Here is a 22750-nt window from a genome sequence, read left to right on the forward strand (position 1 = left end):
GCCAAATGAGGAGGAGCAGAAGGTGGGGTAGCAGGAGGAAAAGTAGGAGGAGCAGCAGGTGGGGTAGCAGGAGGAAAAACAGGAGGAGCAGCAGGTGGGGAAGCAGGAGGAAAAGCAGGAGGAGCAGCCAAAGGAGGAGGGGCAGAAGGTGGGGTAGCAGGAGGAAAAGCAGGAGGAGCAGAAGGTGGGGAAGCAGGAGGAAAAGCAGGAGGAGCAGCAGGTGGGGAAGCAGGAGGAAAAGTAGGAGGAGCAGCCAAAGGAGGAGGAGCAGAAGGTGGGGATTTAGGAGGTGTTTGATTACAACAGGGGTCAGCAACCTTATATCTAAAGAGCCATTTTGCCCTTTTTTCCATCAAATAAAATGTGTCTGGAGCTGCAAAAGTTATTTGATATCACAGCTGACTATAATATGACTATATATACAATATAAAGTTGTATATATAGTCATATTATATGAACAAAAACGATAGTTTGTTGTATTTATGAAACTATAGAACAAGAATAAAGACAATTATTTTTTACCTGTTATAACAATATCAAACTCTTATGAAGAAAAATAATACACTGTCATGTTTCGGCCTAAACTGTGCATATAATATTTTATTATTTTGAATGTTTGTCAAAGCCGTAACAAGGGGGCTGAAGAGCTCGGCCACCCTGATGCAGATAGAACACACCCCTGTTGTTTCATGTTTGCGCCACTAGATGGAGCTGTTGACAAATGAACCCTGTGGTGCTGTGAAGCGTGTGTGTGTGTGTATGTGTGTGTGTGTGTGTGTGTGTGTGTGTGTGTGTGTGTGTGTGTGTGTGTGTGTGTGTTGCACAAAATGAGATTGAATATATTGATAACTATTAAATTTAGCATGTGGTACTGGAGGTCAGCATTATTGGATTGGATTTTGTTTTTGAATTTGCTTGTCTTACTCTCTTATGCTATACATTTGGTTTTCCAATTGTTGCATCAGTTACATAATCAGTGTTTATTCATATTTGCATAAATCTTTGTGCTGATTGATTTGTACACGTTTGTGTGTTTTATTTCTTTGCAGTTGCCCTTGATATGTGTTTGCATTCGCGCTGCTCTTTGTACTTGTGTCCGTCTACAGGTGCACCTTGTGGCCCTCGTGGACCCTCGACATGATTAGGGGTCCAGCAGGAGTCTCGGAGCAGCGGCACAGTGGAGCTGATGGAGTCCTGAGCCTGGAGCTGGTTTCTATTGTCCCCAGTAATTGGATTTGGTCTGGGAAGAGAGATGGCTGCCAGTGAGAGGCTAGGATCATTAGGTGTGAATGAGACGTGTGGTGCCGTGGCTGAACAAACACACACACACACACACACACAGACACGTGTCCACACTGTTCCAGATCAATCTTAAATTGCTGTTTTCATGTCAAACACTATGCTTCACAAAATGCCACCTCCACTGAAGTATTAGAACAAAACAGGACAACAGCTGCATTTCTTCCCCTACTTAGCCTTACAGTCAATACTATAGCCAAACACACGGTGAGAAAGGTTGAATGAAGCAAATTCACTTACAACACATTGAGGCCCTTTCCCAGTACCGGGCGGAGCAAAGTACAACTGCACGCTGAATGTATTACATTCTTAGGTGACCAAAAATGTTACAACTAACTAACTGGAAACACATGGTGAAAGGGTTAAAGGTGTAAGACAAAAACAGGCACAGCTCCCAGAACGGACAACGGCCGCCTGTCACTCACAAGGTAGCCCCGCCTTAAAGCATCCCCTGCTTTATGGTCTGTTGGACTCTAAATGGACCATAATTCACTAAATGAACATCATGCTGTATTGAATTATATCTGAAACTAGAGATTGAGACCATAAAGTCATGTTTACAATTTTTACTGAGGGAATAAATCAAATGAGAAGTAGAGTCATTTTCTCATAGACTTCTATACAAACAGAGGACTCGCCCCCTGGTGGCCATTAGAAGGAATGCAGGTTTAAGGCACTTCCTCATTGGCTTCCCTTTTCTGACACAGAGGTTGTTTCCTGGTGTGGATGTAGAAGGTAGTGAGCTTGCCAGAGCTCTGCTTGAGGCTGGTGGTTCGAGGCTACATTAGCTTTTGCTAACACCCCGATCTCTGACCAACCGGAGGCTGTCGAGTTGCATCTTGGGAAAAAATGTATTCCAAACTTTAACTGACGCTTACATAGGCCTTCAGTTCTTCAAGTTAGACAAATTAAGTGGATATTTTCCAATTAAAAAGTCTCTTTACAACATTTCCTCTCCATGTTATCATTCTTCCACTGCAGCTCAACATGGATTTAAAAAAAAATAAAAAATACTTTGGAAGATATCCACAGACACCTCACAGCTTTAGACAAACTTTAGATTATGTTTTTGAACAGAATTGTAGATTTTGTCTCTCTTCTCCGAAATTGAAAATGCACAAGAAGTAATTTTTTAATGGCCAGTGTGAACAGGAGGAATGATCACAGGCAAGCACAACGTGTTTCACTGTTCAAATGAACAGTTATTGCTTCCGATTCATATGCAGATTTAAAATGCAGCAGTTGGAAATTATTTGAATAAGAAACACTTAAAAAAACTAACCTGTGTTTTTGTGTGCGTGCAAGTCCAACTTAATCTCAGAGAGGGAGAAACATTTGCCGAAAAACACACACACACACACACACACACACACAAACACACACAGACACACACAGACACACACACATACACGCGCAGTGTTTCCATGGGAACCAAGCAGCCGCTCTGCTCTTCAATAGCGAGCGAGCCAGTCGAGGTAGATGGCTATTGTGTCGTGTGTGTTTGGGGGGGTCGGGCTTGTGGTTCGAGAGGGGTTAGAGGGGGGCAGTATTAAACAACGCACTAGACAGATGAAAGCCCTGCACATCCTTAAATATAATCATAATTTAGTCATCAGTAGAAGATGATCAAAATAAAGAAGGAAATAGGCAAGACGGGACAGAGAGGGAACTGAGTGCATGAGTCAAGGGAAAAGGGGGGGGGGGGGGGGGGGGGGGGGGGGGGATTGATGTTAGATGGAAAATGATGGAGCCTCGTGGACAGAGATGGTCTTATTCCTAAAACTGAAGCTTATTTGTTGCATCCATCTGTATCCAGGCCCAGGCACTTAGTCTAAAAGGATTTCTGTAGCTCCCGAGCAGCAAAGACAGTGGATCAGTCATAATACCTGGAAGTCCACTCAAGCCTTTTTCTTATGTATAAATCTGACCAATCAAATGGCAAACGGCGAATGGACATGGAGAGAGAAAGAGACACAAATACATCTTTCTCCCATTAACAGGGATGTTTTTTTGCGCTCACTGGTAGGAGAAACGTACTTGCCTCTGTGGAAATGTGTTGAATCAAATGAATGTCAAATCCTGGGATAAGATGTTCCCACCTTTATTGATTTGCTTTTACTGAAACATGTTTCCAAATGAAATATTTATTTGAGACATGCAGGACTGTTGTCCAACAACAAAGCTGCAGGGAGAGTGACTCAGTAGAGCCCATTAGGGCGGCCTGGCCCGCCTCTCCTTCACTGGAGAGAACTTTTGAAGCGAATCCAGACAAAGAGCATTCAGAGAAAGGATGATGATGAGGAAGAGGAGGAGGCCCGACGAGGGTTTGTTCTCAAATGGGCTCATGGAAGCTGATAATGATATTTCTTGGATTGGAGCTGCTGATAATCTGTCATTTGTTCTAATATTTGGAATAATCCAATTTACCCGAGACACCCATTGTTTCCCTGAGAATATCATTCTGAATAAATTCCTTATGAAAAAGGATTTAACATCAGGCGATTCTCTTTCTTATGGGAAGTTATTATCAATATTGTTTGACAAAGAAAGTGGTATCGTATAACAATAATTACACCCTATTCTTTCATTTAATTTTCCAGTAATAACAGAGTTATCGAGATTCCCGTGTTGGCTTGAGTACTTTTGGGTCTTCAAAGTTGGTTTCAGATTCACCTGCAAGTATATGTTATGGTCGGTTATGTCATCTTTACATTCCTAAAAGTAACGTCACACAATAATACTACATGAGTTTAATAAAAGGATAGCAGCAGCCAGAATCGACAACAACAAAAACAACAACAACCGGGTTCAGCCCACAGCGCTGTTGTTTGTGTTCGTCTCGGTAAACACACGGTCAGCCTCTCTCTCTCTCAGCAGCAAAGCCCGACAGAGGTGAGGCCACGGTCAGCCTCTCGCGACGTTAACTAATTACGTCAACTGTACCGCGACACCCTCCCTCAATCGGTTACATATTCATCACAAAGAGTAGCCTAAACTTATACATGATAACATATAGAACACAATAAAAGTGTGTACACTGGAGTTAAGTTTTAAATGCAGGTGTAAACTTAGTCCATTACAGTTTTTATTTTGCTTCACCAAGAAAAAGTGTGCAGCGCTGCAGCGTTACACACTTACATACTCCTTTTTAGTTTTCTTAAGGTTTTCCCAAAGCCAGTCAGAGTAGTGTACCACCAAACAGAATCATAACATATGTATTCAAGTCTAATAAATGAAACTGCATGTTTATGATATTGGAGATGGACAACATTGATTCACATGTATGTGTTTTTATATAAAATGTCCTTTATTGGCCCCATATATTGATTCAGCACTTTGTTGGATCGCAATTTGAGCAGATTTACTGCGTCCCGACTGAATGACGTTTCTCTCTGCTGGACACTTGGTTTGGGGGCAGCTTTAAGCAGTCTATTAGGGAGGGACTATTCTCCACCTCTGCTTTGTCCTCCACTCTCTGCTCCTCTTTCCATCTTGTGTCATGGCCTTTCTTTGTGAGACTAAATAAATTGCACCACCTCCTGCTATCAACCGTGGTATTGATCAAGGCTTTTAGGGAATTTATTCGGTTTCTTTATAGAAATGAGGCAAATACCCTATGTATAACAGGATTACGTTAATACAGTAAGAGATGGAGAACAGGTGTTGGGTGATTCTGCATGTAGAAAGGCATGATATAATCAAGCATTGAAAAAAATAAAACAAAAATGTATATCTTTAGGTGTATTTCATGAAACCTTCATGGGAAAATGTCCCCATGACCTTTTAAACAAAATATTGACAATTTATTTTTAATTAGAAATGGTTGAAAGTAATAAAACCAAACTCCAGTATGCCTCACTGTGGCAACAGGGATGATGCAGCTAGTCATAAGTTGAATTTTACATCGATGATAATGTTTCACCATTGAGGGTGTGTTTTAATTGGTTGGTTATGTGTGCCTCAGTAATTACCTTCATTTTATATTTTTTATACTGAGGAAGGTATTTTCACGAGAAAAGGTGAAACAAAACAAAAATATCTGAAATGTAAATGTGACCTGATTCCTACAAACACAAAACATGTACAAGATTATCACGAGTTGAGTTTTAATAATATACTGACTTATTTCATCATTTACTGGTCTCTTCTGTATTTATTCATAACAATTCAATGGTTTATAAAATTGTATTTATTTATTTATTTTATTAATTACTTTCACGATGTATTGATTGTGTATATAACACATTGACAGTGAGTACACCACATAGTACCCGGAACCTTTATCCTGTAGCCCCAGTTGCCTTCAGGGGGCTTTATCGCTGACGGACTGGCTAAATGACATAGTGGTAAACACAGTAAGGTGAGTCTGATTTCTATTTTACTGCTCGAGAACGCACCGGTTTCACCACAAGACACCGCCGGTATAAATCCGCCGGCACGTGACGTGGAGGACACGAGAGAGCGACTAGTTCCGACTCCAAAGTGACAAAGGGAGCAAGGATGGAGAGAGAGGGAGAGAGGGAGGAGGAGGAGGAGGAGGAGGAGGGGGGCTAGCGTTAGCTGCTCGCTACCTAACACCGGGTGACATCACACCAGCTTTGTGGGTAAATACAGGCCGTGTGTAGTCAGCCTTCGTGGAGGTTAATCATTGTATTCACGGCGCTGCTCGCGGGGAGGGTGTCGCGGTACAGTTGACGTAATTAGTTAACGTCGCGAGAGGCTGACCGTGGCCTCACCTCTGTCGGGCTTTGCTGCTGAGAGAGAGAGAGGCTGACCGTGTGTTTACCGAGACGAACACAAACAACAGCGCTGTGGGCTGAACCCGGTTGTTGTTGTTTTTGTTGTTGTCGATTCTGGCTGCTGCTATCCTTTTATTAAACTCATGTAGTATTATTGTGTGACGTTACTTTTAGGAATGTAAAGATGACATAACCGACCATAACATATACTTGAATTATAAAAAAGGAGAGAAAAAGTTGAAATTACATTTTAGCTGTGTTGACGTTCAAGTTTGCTATTCCCTGACTGAAGTGTATACAAAAAGAAAAACATAAACACACCTGACAACACAATATAAACACACATATGAAGTAGCAGTACCAGTGTCAGTAATAATGTTACCTAAGGTGTGGTTGAATATAATGGATTATACGTTATACGTGTGTAATAATTGAATGATTGACATTTAATTACGCTGTAAACCATAAGACACAAGGGTCTGCATTATAGAGAAATAACATACAAATATAGCTGATGCATTTTGCTCGACTGTGTCCACCTAAGATTTATAACAGGGAGGTAGGAACCTTTGCAGAACGGTCAGACTTTTGACAAGTGACATTTTTTACTCAACATATGTATTGTTATACGAAAAAACACTGCATTGCTTTGCAAATTTGTAATTTTGGGCTAAACAAAATCAATTTGATTTGATTGAATTGCTCTGTCAGCCTCTTTATAAAATCTTTTTAAAAAAAACTAAAATTAGATGGGAAATACATTTAAGATAAAAAAAATCTAAATTTGATTTTCACAAAAATGAATTGTGAAAAAGGCAAACAGTTGAGCAGCTTTCCTTTGCACACCACCAACAAATCATTATAACTTGTGAATATTCAACTTTATCGCCCCGGGTCCCGACTAGAAATTGAATTGGAGTGATGTAATGGGCTTTAAATAATTAATATGTAGAGAAAAGTAAAAGAGGCCGAGCTGTGGAGGAGAAGAGAAATCGATGAGGGCGAGGGAGCACAAATGATATGATGAGAGAGAGAGAGAGAGAGAATCAGATGGATGGGAACCCCACCCAGGCCTGCTTCCTCTCTGCCTGCTCAGTCCACTGATAAGCAGCCACGGAGGAAGTCAAGTATTATTTCATGTGAGGGAGGACGAGCGCGTCTGTTTGCTGAGGAGGAATCGCTGCGGCCTCGGTGTGTGATGAAGACGCTGTAGGTGGGTCGGTAGTTCGCTGCTTAAAGTTGTTGAAGGTTCTCTATGATATTTTCCCAACCAACGTTAATACAGCAGAAAACCAATATTTACTATGTAAAGATGTGGCAGGGTAACGTTTACCTGAGCAGGGAATGAAATCATTCTCTCTCTCTCTCTGTTTGTGGTAATCTGAGCTTCTCCTTGATTTGTTTACATAGCCGTAACCAGCGGGGCGCTTGCTCTGCTCTGATCTCATTCAGGGCTTTTATAGCTGATAACGACAAAGCCCCTATTTAGAGTTTAAGCAAGGTGCCTGAAACACAATTCGTTTTTTAATAGGTAATTCAATCCCTCTATTTTTACTGTCAGATGTGTTCACGTTCTTTGCTTTTGCACGGCGCGCTTCCTCTTAACCATTTCCCCTTTCTCTCTTCCGTTTCTGACAGTTGAGGCAGGAATAGTCTCCATTTGATGACTTCCCAGCCACCTGACGGGCTAAAACAAGCAGCCCTTGAGAATATCAGTCTGTGCAGAGGGATTTCACTGTTTTTCTTGCCCAAAGTGTGTGTGTTTCTGGCTAAGTAGCGTAGTTTGCCACCCAAATTGGCATGATTTCGGGAGTCCCAGGCTACTGCCAGTCCTGTTTAGCTCTGGCATAAAGCCGCAGCAGCTTTCACCCCCGAGAGGTAGTCGACTTCCCCTCCAGTGCTGGCGGCACGCCGCTGAAAAAGAAGGCCGTAACCTTGGATGAAGGCCCTGCATTGAGGAGGAGAGCAGGACTTGGCTTCGCACAGCGGTGTGTGCGAAGCCCGCCGGCTGCTTGGATCCTCCTCACCCCGATCTTAGCTTGCATTGGATCGCCAGTGTGGTTTGTTGGACATGTGAATGATGCTAACTGGGTTTTTGTGCCCATTTTGGAAAACCGTCTAGTTGTGAGACTCCTTGCTCAAGGGGGGTGAGGAGGCTCCCAGCCATGGAGGGTCTCGAGCAGCTTGACATGGTGGGCGACATCAGCCCGGCCCTCGAGGCCACCGAGGACTTTATCCACTGCATGGATGGGATACAAGGCCAAGTTCCGAGCCAAGCTCAAACGGGGATCCTCCAGCCCGCCAGGCAGCCGAAGCAACTGCAGGAGGTTTCCAGCGCCGCGCTGGGGAAGCTGAGCTCCAGCGGCGTGTGGGGCTTGCTGGCCCGAGAGCAGCCGGAGGTGGGGCCTCTGGGCCTGGCCTGGGCCGACAACTTCAGCGTGTTGGGGCTGGGGATGGGCTTGAGGCACGGCAAACGAAGCCGGGCGCGCTCCACCAACGACCTGGCGGCCCATACCAAGGAGTGCGCCAACAACGCCGCCAACTCCTCGTCCAAATCGGCCTTCAAGAAGGGACACAACCGGTCCAGGTCAGACGTCAACTACCGGCCGTCGGCATACACCGACAACGGGCTGCCCACGGTGGACGGCAACACTCTGAAGAACATGATCCTCAACCAACAGCCAGAGGGTGAGTTCACACACACAGTGCGAGTCTCTTTTGTCACAGGGTGCAGAAGTGAAGAAGAAGAAGAAATGATTTTGATAATCTTTGGGTTTTAGACAAAAAAGGGCATTTGGGATTCATGATGCAGTATAATGATATACTTCCATCCACATTGGCTTTTGCTATTTAAAAAAATATTTAATATCAGTGAAATCGTTTAACAGTTTGGTCCCTGGATCGATTAATTTCCCATGTCCATAGTTTTGGACCAAAACAAATGTTTAATAGCATCCATCTTTACATAGGCTGTTTCTTAAAAACGCATGTTGCTGTATATAGAGGTAAGACGTCACCTGTCAGTTTGTGGACTGTCGCTTTGAAGCCTCAATTTTGGCACTTTTTGCTGCCTCCATCTGAGGGAATAAATCAAGTAAGAAGTAGAGTCATTTTCTAATTTACTTGTATAATTTGACTTTCTTTCACATCCAGAGGAGTCGCCTCCTGATGGCCATTAAAAATAATGGACGTTTAAGTCATTCTGGCATCAGCTTCACTTTTCCGAACGTGAGGTTGCCATCTGATTGACTTCCATTGTGTCAAAACCTTGAGAAATGTTTCCTCTATCCCCAAAGCTAAGTGGTAAATGATATGCATCTTAATTTGGGTGAACGGACCCTTTTTGATTGCATCGGATTTGCCTAATTGGACATTTAGGCAAACCCCAGTGACCAACAGTCCGTTCCCTACCTCCGTCGCATCGAGCGTCCATTCACCGGAGAGCTTTCTCAGCCTTTGAGAGGCTTTTCGGAGGACGGAAGTCTCTGGACTATTTGTGCTGCAGATCGAGGCGTATGCTGTACTTATGTTGAAGCATCCTCAGAGAAAGCAATAATGATAGAAGATGATGATAAGTTGAAATGACACAGCTGTGCTATGACAGTCAGTATTCTCTCACACACACACACACACACACACACACACACACACACACACACACACACACACACACACAGCATTTGTTTGTGTGTGTTTTGGCCATCTAAAGGCCTAAGGAGATCCTAAGGGATCCTGGGGGATAATAGCCTGTAATCCTGTCAGCAAATGGACTCAAATGAGGCGAAAGAAGAGGCAACCCAATTACCCGGCCCCTGATACTGGCAGGATTATTTAGTATTAGCATATGTGTGAAAAGGCATCAGGCTATTTAGTTTGGCTCGACGTGCACTGAAAGGAGAGAAGTAGGAAAAGAACGGTAATAAGCAGAAGGAGTGATTTAGCTCGGCCTCGCGATGTCTCTTCATTCACACACAGAGAGAGAGAGAGAGACTGTTTACCTTTCCATTAGTGACAGCTGGGGATGTTTAGATGGTAAATGGAAATGATTATACACACAATAAACATGGATATAAGCTGCATTGTGGCTCTTGTGTTTTATAACATTGCTCACTAAGGGCGGCATCCATCTGTTTGTGTTTATTATTATTATTATTATTGTGTTTTTTTGCACACTTTGTTGCAAGGATTATATTCATTAAAGTTCAGGGTCTATTCAAGGAAACTGCTTTTATTGTAAAGAAAACGGTAAAGAGTTTAATGACAAGATACCCTTATCAGCAGAATGTAATACTCCTTTCAGTCGATCAACAAGCACTAGTCCTCTGAACAACCAGAGGCTATTTGCCATCGGCACAAAAACACAGTCTTACCACATTTGAACATGCAAAAGAATAATCAAAAATATAACTTTACATTCTCTGATGCCACTTGTGCTGAGGCAGGGTTATTTAGATGAAGCAATTAGTCAATCGACAAAACACAAATCAGCAAAAATGACAAAATTGCTGTTTCAGGCCTCTAAAATGTATGAATTTGTTATTCCAATTTAGATGTTATTGTGTTTTTAGTTCAGAAGAAGAAGCAATTTGAAGGTATCACCTTGGGCCATGATGATTGGGGCATTTTAGTTGGACCCTTTACTAAGTCCCGCCCCTGCAATGGATGTGTTCCCAGACTAACTGTATGCTAAACACACACACACTAAACACACACACACACACACACACACACACACACACACACACACACACACACACACACACACACACACTTGAATGCAGCTTTTAGATGCTGACGTTGACTGATGTGCTAGTTCTTACTTCTGCACCTCCCACCCAGTGCATGCTGGGATAGCTTCACCCCGCTATGAACCTAAACAGGACAGATGTTGTCGGTTCCGAGGGGACGGTGCCCCCTCTGTCTGTGTGTGTGTGTGTGTGTGTGTGTGTGTGTGTGTGTGTGTGTGTGTGTGTGTGTGTGTGTGTGTGTGTGTGTGTGTGTGTGTGTGTGTGTGTGTGTGTGTGTGTGTGTGTGTGTGTGTGTGTGTGTGTGTGTGTGTGTGTGTGTGTGTGTGTGTGTGTGTGGCCGCAGGTGCCGCCTTCTGTTTCTTTTCCATTTGCAGTCTACGTTTGTATCCAGCAAACGGTGGGAGTTAGACTGTAAAATGTTGTGTAATATCATCGAGGTCCGGATGGACTCAAAGGCAACAGTGCGTGATAGTTTGTTTGGAGTCCCGAGGAAAAAACCCAGTTAATTCTGGTTGACGGCTGAGACTATTACCAGAGTGTGATGTCGAAACCTACCAGGTGGAGATGAAGGCTAATTGAACGGAGCGGTTTTTCCTCGCCACAATGCCTAATTCTCATCTCGGCCCCACCGAGCGTGAAGACTGCCAATCAGCCACTCCTGATTCCAGCTGCAAAACTCATTTGCATATTCATTTGTCCCCTTAGCAACAAAAAAAAGGTTTGTTAACATGCAAAGTCTGAGACCCGGAGTGACACCACGTCTGCTGCTGTTTTGATAAGATTGATGAGGCTCTCGACCCGCCACAGGAGCTGTGGAGCATTTTCCCTTTTCCTGATTTAGCGTGTTAATGAAACAAAATGCAATATCTGCCAATTAGATGGCTCCTGGTGGGGTGGGTGTTACAATTAAATCGGATTGTGGCGCACGGTGATTGCTGGGATTTTTAAGTAAACCTGTCAACCCACTAAAAGACGTCTGCATATTAAAGTTACAACTGGTCTAAATGAAGCTGACAGTTCTTTTTCCTGATGTTCAGGTTACCTATAACCATTGTTTTCACAGCATTTCAGTCTCCATTTAAATGTGAAGCAGGTCCTAACTGCGTGCTGAAATAAAGTAGATGGCATACTGTCTACGTAATGATTGTATACAACCTAAACTTAAAAACTGTCACTTGTATCCAAATGCATGTTTATTTGTCTTTTGACCTGCAAATCACCAAGTCAGGCGCTTGCACACAGCTCGGATAATAAGTATGTATTTTCTTTTGGAATAGCCACATCCAAAGTGCATGAATGAGCAATCCTGCAAGCACTCAAGTGAACGCCTATGATTTCTGGTGTTTGCTGGTGTTTAACTACGTAACATATTGTTTTGAGGACGATTCAATAATTCACTTAATTATAGCAGGAATGTTCTTGTACTATTTACCCAGCCATTTGTGTGAGGCCCATAGTGCGTTAAGTAGAGAGACCCGATTGTCAAGGGACAAATGTTTTTATTATTTAATTCTGTGTCGAGGCGAGAGTCCAGAGAGTCTTGCGTCGAGTAGAGTCCAGAGAGTCTTGCGTCGAGGAGAGTCCAGAGAGTCTTGCGTCGAGGAGAGAGTCCAGAGAGTCTTGCGTCGAGGACAGAGTCCAGAGAGTCTTGCGTCGAGGAGAGTCCAGAGAGTCTTGCGTCGAGTAGAGTCCAGAGAGTCTTGCGTCGAGTAGAGTCCAGAGAGTCTTGCGTCGAGTAGAGTCCAGAGAGTCTTGCGTCGAGTAGAGTCCAGAGAGTCTTGCGTCGAGTAGAGTCCAGAGAGTCTTGCGTCGAGTAGAGTCCAGAGAGTCTTGCGTCGAGTAGAGTCCAGAGAGTCTTGCGTCGAGTAGAGAGCCGCATACTAAAACATTTAGTAAAAGTGGTTTGTAAAAGATGCACTGTAAACAAGATGAATTGCACTGCACTAAAGGTATATTGACACACAGTAGATACACAACAGCCTGCTACATAAGCCCTGAATGTACACGATGTTAACATAATGCAACAGACTCAACACTTTTTAACAATATACAATAAGATATTCATGAAGTATAAATGGATAGAAAAACATGATCATTGGTAGTGGCTTTTTGTTACGATACAAGTTATGATACTTCTTCTCAAGATGAAAAGAAATATACATTAAAAAGGTGTAACAATTTCTAATGTTGTGCTTCTTCTCTTTATTTCCTGTGCTACACCGCAACTAAGCCTACAGTAGCCATCAACTAAAATAGAGGGGGGAAAAACATAAATCACAGAATACATTGCGTACTCTGTTGAACAATTAATCACCTCCATCTGCACTACTTCCCCAATTCACTGTTGTTGTTGTTTATATTGTACATACATCTTGCTATTGATGTCTTTATATTTATCCTGTCACTTGTAATTGTAATTTAAATACGTGGTACGATGAGAGCGTACGTGTAACCGGAGTCAAATTCCATGTATGTGCACACATCCATGGCCAATAAAGCTGATTCTGATTCTGATCTGATTTACACAGAAAGAAAAAAGTGATATATCAAATAAGGCAAATGTATATTATAATATAGTACAAAAACAACAAAACTCTGTGCCTACATATTCTAAATGTAGGATTAATACAAGCACTACACAAAAAGGACACACACTACTCAAATAAGCTTCTTAGTCATTAAGGAGTACAATTGCTTTCATGTGGCAATATTTCATTTAAAACAACTGATTTGAGTCATCTTGGATCCTTGTTAGAGAGCTACAAAAGACAATTGTATTACAGGGAGAGCTTCTCAATTCTTTATTAAATCAGCTCTCAACCAATAAGCGACGAGTTTGAGCGTGATGTCACAGAGTGATCAGAACTGGTTATTGCTGTTAAACTTCTTCAACTTTAAAAGCACCAACGTTCTGCATACTTTCAGCTACAGACACCATTTTAACTTTTAAAGGTTGACAAAACCTTTAACTATTACTGTATGATTTAGCTTTTTGATATCTTTTATGCTTACTTGTTTATTCTGTGCTGTTCCGTTTTAAATCCCGATGGTTCATCTGCTCATACAGCCTGTGCAGCAGGTGCTGCTCTCTCTTCCTCTCTTCTCAGTGGAGACTCAGCGGGCTGAGATTGAAACACAAATGATACCTTCAAGTATGATGAGATCTTGTATGTGGCTTCATGAAACGCTGGGTGTTCATCCCTAATACGATCTTTTTAAATCCTGCACTTTTCTTTTGGCTCTTGATTCAAATCTCTAGGCAATACTTTTTTTTCTTAGAAAAGTGCTGCTTTACTGAGAATAATTTTCATTTGAACCTTAACAATACTATCGGCTGGAAGACATTGGCTTGTGTCAGATGAATAAGTTCAGGCAAATATGATATACATGTACGGTCCACCAAAATCCACTATCCATCAGGGCTACTGTAGAAACATGGCTGCCAACTTTGTGAACAGGACTCGACTTGATATAAACGCAAACGCAATCTTCAGGTGATTATACACTGAAGAAAACACACTTCGTAGTAATATTATTAATTTCTTCCAAAAGATCCCGCTAAATGCTACACACAGGTCTTTAAATACCTTTGTTGCGCTCCGTGTTATACATTTTGTCTGAAACATTTAGTTTAATAGAATATATTTTTTTATTACCTAAATTAAATTAGTTTAAGTATTTTTCAAGCAGGGCAGTGAGTGCAGCAAAGCTCATAATAAAGAGGAGGGGCATAAATGAACAGCAGACAGTGACAGAATGGAGAGGAAAGGCCAACATAGGGCTAGGGTGTGCCTCTGGCCTTGAGATTAACAGAGTGGAACAGTTTGCCCAGCGGGCTCCTTAACAATACGGTTTCTTCCTGCCCTGGCGACAAGAAACACTTCCCAGAGGAGCACTAGCTCACAGCTATCTCTTTCCAAAACACCAACGCTCATGTCGGAGATAAGCTACTTTGTGTAGGAAACGGGCCCATCTGGATTAAGGTTTTGTAGATCAATTAGAGGTGAAGGGAAAGCAAAACTTGCAGTCTCTCTAATGGCCATCAGGGGGCGACTCCTCTGGTAACAAAAAGAAGTCCGATTGTATAGAAGTCTATGAGAATATGACTACTTCTCACTTGATTTATTACCTCAGTAAACATGAGTTCATGTTCTCAATCTCTAGTTTCAATTCTTCAACACAGCTTGATGTTCTTTTATTAAATGATGGTCCATTTGGGGTCAAATACACGGCGGTGTCACTACTACTAATATTTTAAGTGTGTGTTATGTAACGATGTGTTTGTATCAGAATGAACACACACACACACACACACACATTACTCATCTATGTGTTATTTCTCCCTATTTCCCCTCTGTATCTCTGTCCAGCGGATAAAAGCTGCAGCAGCGGCAGTGTGGTGAAGCAGGGTGCGATGGAGCAGCGCGAGGGGCCCCGGGGCCGCTGGACACCCTGCCACGTCGAGCTGACGCCCTGCGAGCTCCGGCTGTACACTCTGGACAGCAGCGCCAACCGTCAGCTGGGCACCGCCTTCTCCCTGTCGCACTGCCAGAGCGTCGTGTCGCCGGCACCCTGCAGCCAGCACGGCCAGATCGCCCAGCCCGTCGACCAGCGCACACTCCAGGCTTTGTTCTTCAACAGCATGCGCCTGCAGCTGAGGGCGGCCAGCCAATGGGAGGCCGGGGAGTGGAGGCGGCTGATGTGTGAGAAAGTGCAGGCCGCCAGACCTGCGAGGAAGGACAACCACCAGCGGAAGGCCGGAGGGGAGAAGCAACAGGTCGTCAGTTTCCCCGTGCTCTTGTCGTCGCCCTCGCCGTCGGGCCTCGACACTAGGCCCGACGGCGACAGCGACACCCCGACGTCGTCGTCGGAGGCGTCGCTCCACCTCCAGCCTAACTCCGGCATCCTGAGCAGACCCACCACCCTGCCTCTGTTCACCCAACGCTGCCAGGACGTCCTCAAGGCCGGCCCACTCCACCAGCTGATGGATCAGAACAACTCGCGGGCCTTCACCTTCGTCCTGACCAAGTCCACCCTCCGGGCCTTCCCCATCGATGGCCGGGGGTCCGTGTCCCAGCCTGTCCTCCAGTTCTCCATGGCCTCCTGCTTGGCCGTGCGGCACAATCGGGAGCCCGAGAGCGGGGAGCCGAGGACAGACGGAGGGGACTGCTTCCAGGTGGTTTTCCCCAAAGAGGTGCTCAGGCTCCGGGCGGACAATCGGCTCAAGGCCCAGGAATGGGCGGAGGCCCTGCGGGAGGCGGTTGGAGCACAGAGGCCGGCCAAAGGGGAAGCGGGAGAGTCGGGAGAAGGAGCACCGGCCCTCCAGGGAGTGCTGCTGAGATCCAAACCATCCAGGGAGAGGCGACAGCGGGAGGCCCAGAGGGCCAAGCGGCAGTCGGTCACCACTAGTTTCCTCAGTATTCTCACCTGTCTGGCTGTGGAGAAGGGACTGACGGCTCAGAGCTTCAGGTGTGCAGGTAAAGGACCTACACACACACACACACACACACACACACACACACACACACACACACAGACACAGACACATACTGTTGTCTATGAAGAAGATGATAACACAATGTGTTTTTTCCCTATTTTCCTAATTCGGCTTATTCACAGGTTTCCAACACAAATTTCCAAACAAACAGTAGAACGTATATTGAAGGTATACATACAGTATATCTTACATATATCTTTACACTCAGGGTTTGTTTGAGTGCTAAACAGAGGAGAAACTAAATCAGAGTATAATGTATGTATTTGGGCATAGACATTTTTTCCCTTCTTTTAAAGTGTGTTAAAAACGTAACTTTATTACTGACTGGCAGAGGGTTCTTATTTGTTTATTTAAATTTAAAAAAAAAATGTAGGGCAGTATTCTGGACAAAATACGAAGCTGCGGTCCAAATGTATACTCATTACATTACATTACATTACATTACATGTCATTTAGCTGACGCTTTTATCCAAAGCGACTTACAATAAGTGCATTAAACCATGAGTCCAAACTCAGAACAACAAGAATCAAGCAAGTACAATTTCTTCAATAACGTTCAACTACAGAATACTATCCGTATGTGCCATTTAAGTGCTACTAAAGTGCTAAACAACAAAGTGCTATCGGTAAGGGACATTTAAGTGCTACCAGAGTGCTACTACGGCTCTACCTTCCCTATTCAAGGTATAGTCGAAAAAGATGTGTTTTTAGTTTGCGACGGAAGATGTTGAGACTTTCTGCTGTCCTGATGTCAATGGGGAGCTCGTTCCACCAATGAGGAGCCAGCACAGCAAACAGTCGTGACTTTGTTGAGTGTTTAGCTCGAAGTGACGGAGCTACAAGCCGATTGGCAGAAGCCGAGCGAAGTGAACGGGCTGGGGTGTACGGTTTGACCATGTCCTGGATGTAGACCGGACCCGATCTGTTCACAGCACGGTACGCTAGTACCAATGTTTTGAAGCGGATGCGGGCGGCCACCGGTAACCAGTGAAGGTCGCGGAGGAGCGGAGTAGTGTGGGTACATTTCGGGAGGTTGAAGACCAGTCGAGCAGCTGCATACTCCTATGAAGCATGCACGATACATGCATGTACATTATCATTTTATATCGTAAAGAAATAAGACGCAACATGCAAACTTAGACTTGGTCATCTCGCCACCGCCAACAAATATTTTCGGCCAATTATAAATGCTGTGTTACTCAGTGTAATAGAATATCTTTATGTTGTTGTTTTGGATTTGAATTATTCCTCCACCAAAGGCTTCAACATTAGATTTATCTGCTTCACATATAAAAACAAACAACAATTATTTTAGCTTTTTATCTTGATTTCAGGAACAGAAACATTGCTGTTGGGTTTATCAAATGTAGATTTTTTATTTTGTTGTATGTGCTTTGATATATGAGGGCTTTAAATGCATCTACCTATTCTTGTCAGTCAGCTATTTTCTTTTCCAGCATCTAAACCTTTTTCATGTGCGGACCCATTACAGCCGCTCTTCCTCCTTCATCACCACCCTTGTTAGTCTCCATACCCCTTGCACAGCCCCGTAAATGGCAGGCGGTGCTTTTACTCTCCCCGGGTGTGAAACGTGGGCTTCCTCCCTCTTTTTTTTTTTTTTTTTTTTTTTTCAGGAGAGGCTTTTGAATAATCGCCGCTCACCTCCCTTCTTTTTTTTTAATTTGTAACAACTGGCTTATTAATGCAGGGGGCTGTTTGAAAGGCCAGCTGAAACAGGAACAAGCACAGAGGCCGTCTGGGGGCCACTGATGATAATTGGCAGGCTTAAAGCACCGGAGGAGAGGGAAAAATGGACGACTGAATGAATGAATGAATGAGAGCGAATGAAAGCGGCCTGGGGATGCTACAGTGGTCAGGCTCGATCGTGGTTGTTTGATTGAAGGGTTTCTGGGTAGCGCTGGATGGGAGGGACAGCTGGATACGTGCTTTCTCTATACAGAGCACACCTCTGCTCGCTCAGTCCGTTTATTTCCCTCCTTTTCCTCCCTTTCTTTCCTCTTCCTTTCAACGGGTTCATTCATATACTCACAGCGTTTTCCCTCTTTTTGTCTCTCTTTCTCCCTCTGCGCCCCCGCCCCACCCCCCTTTCATTTATTTGACTGTATCCCTTCTCAGTCTCCTGCAGTGTGACATAGCAGAGCCTTTAAAAAAGAGAGAAGCTTTTCCACCGTTCCGTTTCAAGGCCTGGAATTCCCTTTAAGTCCACTTGTTATTGTTAGAGTTCTTTTGTTTGTGTAGGCTTTTAGTTTAAATTGTTTAATTGTTTAAATTTTAGCTTTTAAATAAGATTCTTAAATAAACATTTTTTTTTTATTACACTTCAATTATCCTGTGCTGAACAAAAATACATCTCTGTGGCCTCAAGCACACTGAGAGGAGGGGAGTGAGAGGATTAAAAGAAGGGATTTAGTATGTTTTTACAGTGAAACGTAATATACCTGCTGGTCGTTAAATAACTAGTTAATTATTTCTCGAAAGTACCGGACGGTTCTCAAATGTGAAGGATTGCTGCGTTTGTCAGTTTGATATGATTGTAAATGAAATGTCTTTTTAGCCGGCCGGTTATCGAATGTCAACTTGAGCTCTGGGAACGTGAGGCGGCCATTTTCCTAATTTAGGACCATGTATCGACTAAATGTTTGCTAAAAAAAAAAAAAATCAACATGTTATTCAATGACATACAACAATCAATCGGTTGCAGCTCCTCTGATTAGTCTGTGTTATGATGTTATGTTTTTATTGTACAGTGATTATTACAATGGACTTCCTTTGCCAGGAATAATTTACGAAATTACAGAATTGTACATCGAGACTTGGTGGTTTGACTGTTGTAGTCTATACTTGAGGTACAATAAGTTTAGCATGGATATAAAGGCCGTAGGTCAGCCCTCAAAACCCCCGTAAAAATAATTCCTAAAAAATATTCCTTCTGTTGTTTACCTGCATGCACGCCGGATTATTCTTCTCCGAAGCCTCTAATCGAAACGAGATCTCTTGATGATCAGTACGCTACTTTAGTTTCCCCTGGCCTCCCTTTGAACTTGTTTCAAGTCGGCCCACCTGCATATGCATGCTGCGTCCATCCATACATATCGAGTGATTGGTTATTTTAACATCAAAATGTATAAATGTATTCAGCTAATTACACGTGGGGAATTGCTGCGTTTTTGATTTTCTTTTGAAGGAAACGGTTAGTGTTCGTTTGAAGACCGTCCCTCCCCATCGCCGCATCTCACACACACACACACACACACGCATTGTGCAGAGTGTGTCCTCAGGTTTGGTGACCCCTGCCGTTGCACTGGAGCACATTCTCAGGCCCCCGATGGACCATGTGAATCTGTTGGATGAGAGGATGGGAGGGGTGGGGGGGGGGACTTCGGGTGAAGTGGAAATCAGTAGATATGAGGGAATCGAGGAAGTAGGAGGTGGGCTCACATCAAAAGATAGACAGTCTCTCTCTGCCACACACACACACACACACAGACACACAGTCTTATAGTACTCTCCATTTGTGCACATTTTCATTGGAGTGTTTGGTAAAGTGAATGGGACACATCAAAGCTCTAATTCCTGTCGTCCTTTCAGTTTTAATTCGCACACGTGTACATAACACACACACACACACACACACACGCGCACACAGAGGTTTAGATTTAAAACCAGCGGCGGGCAGATGAAAGCGTGAGCCCCCTTTTTATTATTTTTTGTTGTTGCCCTGGTGCCAACTCTCTCTCTCTCTCTCTCTCTCTCTCTCTCTCTCTCTCTCTCTCCCCCCCCCCCCCCCTCTCCACACCGTCCGCTCACCCCGAGCAGGTCAAAGTGACCCTCTCTCACTACAGAGAGCCGCGGTTCAATCGGTAGACCTTTGAGCTACGTTTGAATTCCCATTCATGTCTTCCCCGCGTGTCGCTTCTTCGTCCCAGAAAGGACCCACGAGAGATCAGACAGGACGAGAGAAGAGGGGCGTTTGAGTGGGTTGTTACAGAATGCCAATATTATTATTATTATTATTATTATTATTATTATTATTACAGTTTCATGAAAAAAGAATAAATAAAAAATGCAACGTTCAAGCTCTCGATCACAAAATGCAGAGGAGTATTAGTGATGGAGTGAACAATTTTCACAATATGGCGAGTTATTACACAAGTAAGACTACGGCATTAAAGCATCGGCTCACATTAGACTTTTCAGGCATTCCTAATAAAGGGGAATATATGTAGGCGTGTATATGTATATTTATTTACCTAATATTCTTATATTGACGTCGTACATTCTTATGCTACGTACCTTATTTACTAACAAAAACAAATGCATACTGTATTTATATTTTATTTATACAGTCTCACAATGTGTTCAGTCGACTTAACTGTTCTCGCTGCAGAGGGCTCTTTGGGTTGTTGAATTGATTGATTATATAAAATGTATACGCTTGTTGTTCTTTTAACCTTTGTATTCCCCGATGCATTATCTGGGAAAGGCTTTACTTTTGTTAGTTTCTCACAGTCCAGAGCTCTTTACAGACGGCCTCAGTACGTTTTACGTGTGTGTGTTTTTGTGTGGGCGCGTTCTCTTCCCGTCTCATGATATAGAATTTGAGGTTGGGGGTTAAAGATTGTTATTTATTTGTTTTCAGGCTACAAACGCATGTGTCTTTGTTTTCTCTGGTCCCGACCAGAGCCGAGGCCGCAGTTGGCCAGAGAGCCGTCGCGGCGGTCAGCTCTTTCCTCGAAGTGACACGCTGTTTCTCCGACTGGTGACCGTCCCCTCGGCCTGCTGGCTCCCGACCAGTGGACTGTGGTTCCGTTTTGAAAGAGCATCCACCCAAACAACAGCATGAGCTCACTGTGTAATTAGCCTCCACATGTGTGTTCGATCACAGGTCCTTCAGTGAGATAAGACTTTGTTGTTATCCTTCTTATTCATAAGCAATATATATATATATATATATATATATATATATATATATATATATATATATATTTATTTATGTCCACTGTTGAAAGCTATAAAAATAGATGATTTGACACAGCGCTTCAATAAAGGGTTTTTCAGGGTTCCAGTGTAAAGCATTGCAACCAGTCAGACCACATCCTGGTCAGACTGCGATCGCATGTCATAAAATGCAGTTTTCCCACAAGTCCTCGGCAGAGGAGAAGTGAGCAGAGACATGGCGCCATTAAAAAAAAAAAAAATTTAAATTTAAAAAAAAGGATACATGTATATATTTGTGATGAACTCAGTCTGCATCAATAAAATGGATTGCCAAAATAAAACCCAGATTGCAGTGAACTGGCTTACTGGTATGTATCATATTAAATCAATATTTTGTTCTAAATGAATCAACAGGTTTATCAATGGTTACAACTCTCCCATCATTCAGTCTATGTGGCTCAATCTCTGAACCCATTGGCTGTTGGTCTGATGACGACCCGCCTCTTGGGCGACCGGATAGAAAGAAACACTATTATTTATCCCCGTGGGGAAATTCATTTCTTCATTTGACTCATCCTTAGTTGTTAAGGAGCAGTGAGCTGCAGTGTCTTGCTCAAGGACACTTCAACATGTAACAATGGGGAGAGCGGGGATCGAACCGGGTACCTCGTGGTTTACGGGACGACCACTCTCCCCATGAGCTACAGCCGACCACAAGTCGCCAACTCACGAGCTCAATTCAAACCAATACAAATCAAAATCATCGCCAGGCGGATGCCAGCGGGTTCCCAGAAGGCATTTCTGTTCAATGCGTTCCGCCGCCCGGACTGTTTTCCTGCATTCAACCAGAACCTGAAAGCAGAACAATATTTGACACCAAATCGTGTCCCCGCTGCCTACAGATGCTTCATGTGAACGCAGAATCTGTTTATGGAGGTTAATTCGCAGCGGACTCGATGCTCCGTCTTTAAAGCGCTCCGAACCTCAGGCCGCCGTCTGTCGTTTTCGGACTTCAGATCCTCGTCCGTGATATGAAAGCAGTTGACCTGACTTATTTTTTTCTTCTTTTATTGCCTGCCTTCATCTGTCCTCGTTTGATCTCACTCTTTTCTTTCTCTTTTCTCCGCCGTTCCTCTCATCTCTCAAAAGCCTTTTACTCATTCAGCCCGTTTGCCTGTTTCCTCCCTTTTGTCAGTCTGCGTCGCGCTTGTTCTGAAGCACCACCGACAAAAAAAACAGGCCGACACACGTCTCGCTTCCCCGGCGGCTCTCCTCGCCTCCCGTCTCCCAAAACCGAGATGACAATCTCCCGTTTGTTTTGTATTCTTCTACCTGTGTTCGCCGGCTGTTTTCCTCCGGGCCCCCGTCCTCCGGGATGGTGCTGGATAGGGGTCACCTGTCGCAGGGCTGTGACGCTCAGCTGTGTTTGCGTGTGTGTGTGTGTGTGTGTGTGTGTGTGTGATCTCCGTATCTCCGTATATTTAAACAACTATGTGTGTGTGGTCATA

General features: G+C 43.7%; 1 protein-coding gene across 3 annotated transcripts in view; it reads left to right on the forward strand.

The window, feature by feature from the left end:
* Window positions 1–5600: 5600 nt before the first annotated feature.
* The window catches only part of plekhm3 (pleckstrin homology domain containing, family M, member 3), a 34593-nt gene continuing 17443 nt past the window's right edge, over window positions 5601–22750 (forward strand). Inside the window, exons 1-3 of one of the 3 annotated variants that reach the window (XM_034562057.1) lie at window positions 5601–5659; window positions 7677–8726; window positions 15157–16263. In XM_034562057.1, coding sequence (XP_034417948.1) covers window positions 8204–8726; window positions 15157–16263 — 1630 coding nt within the window. In that variant the 5' untranslated portion in view covers window positions 5601–5659; window positions 7677–8203. The other 2 variants (XM_034562056.1, XM_034562058.1) reach the window with 2 other exon arrangements.

The sequence above is a fragment of the Cyclopterus lumpus genome, chromosome 21, assembly GCF_009769545.1.
Source record: "Cyclopterus lumpus isolate fCycLum1 chromosome 21, fCycLum1.pri, whole genome shotgun sequence".
NCBI classification, from domain to species: domain Eukaryota; kingdom Metazoa; phylum Chordata; class Actinopteri; order Perciformes; family Cyclopteridae; genus Cyclopterus; species Cyclopterus lumpus.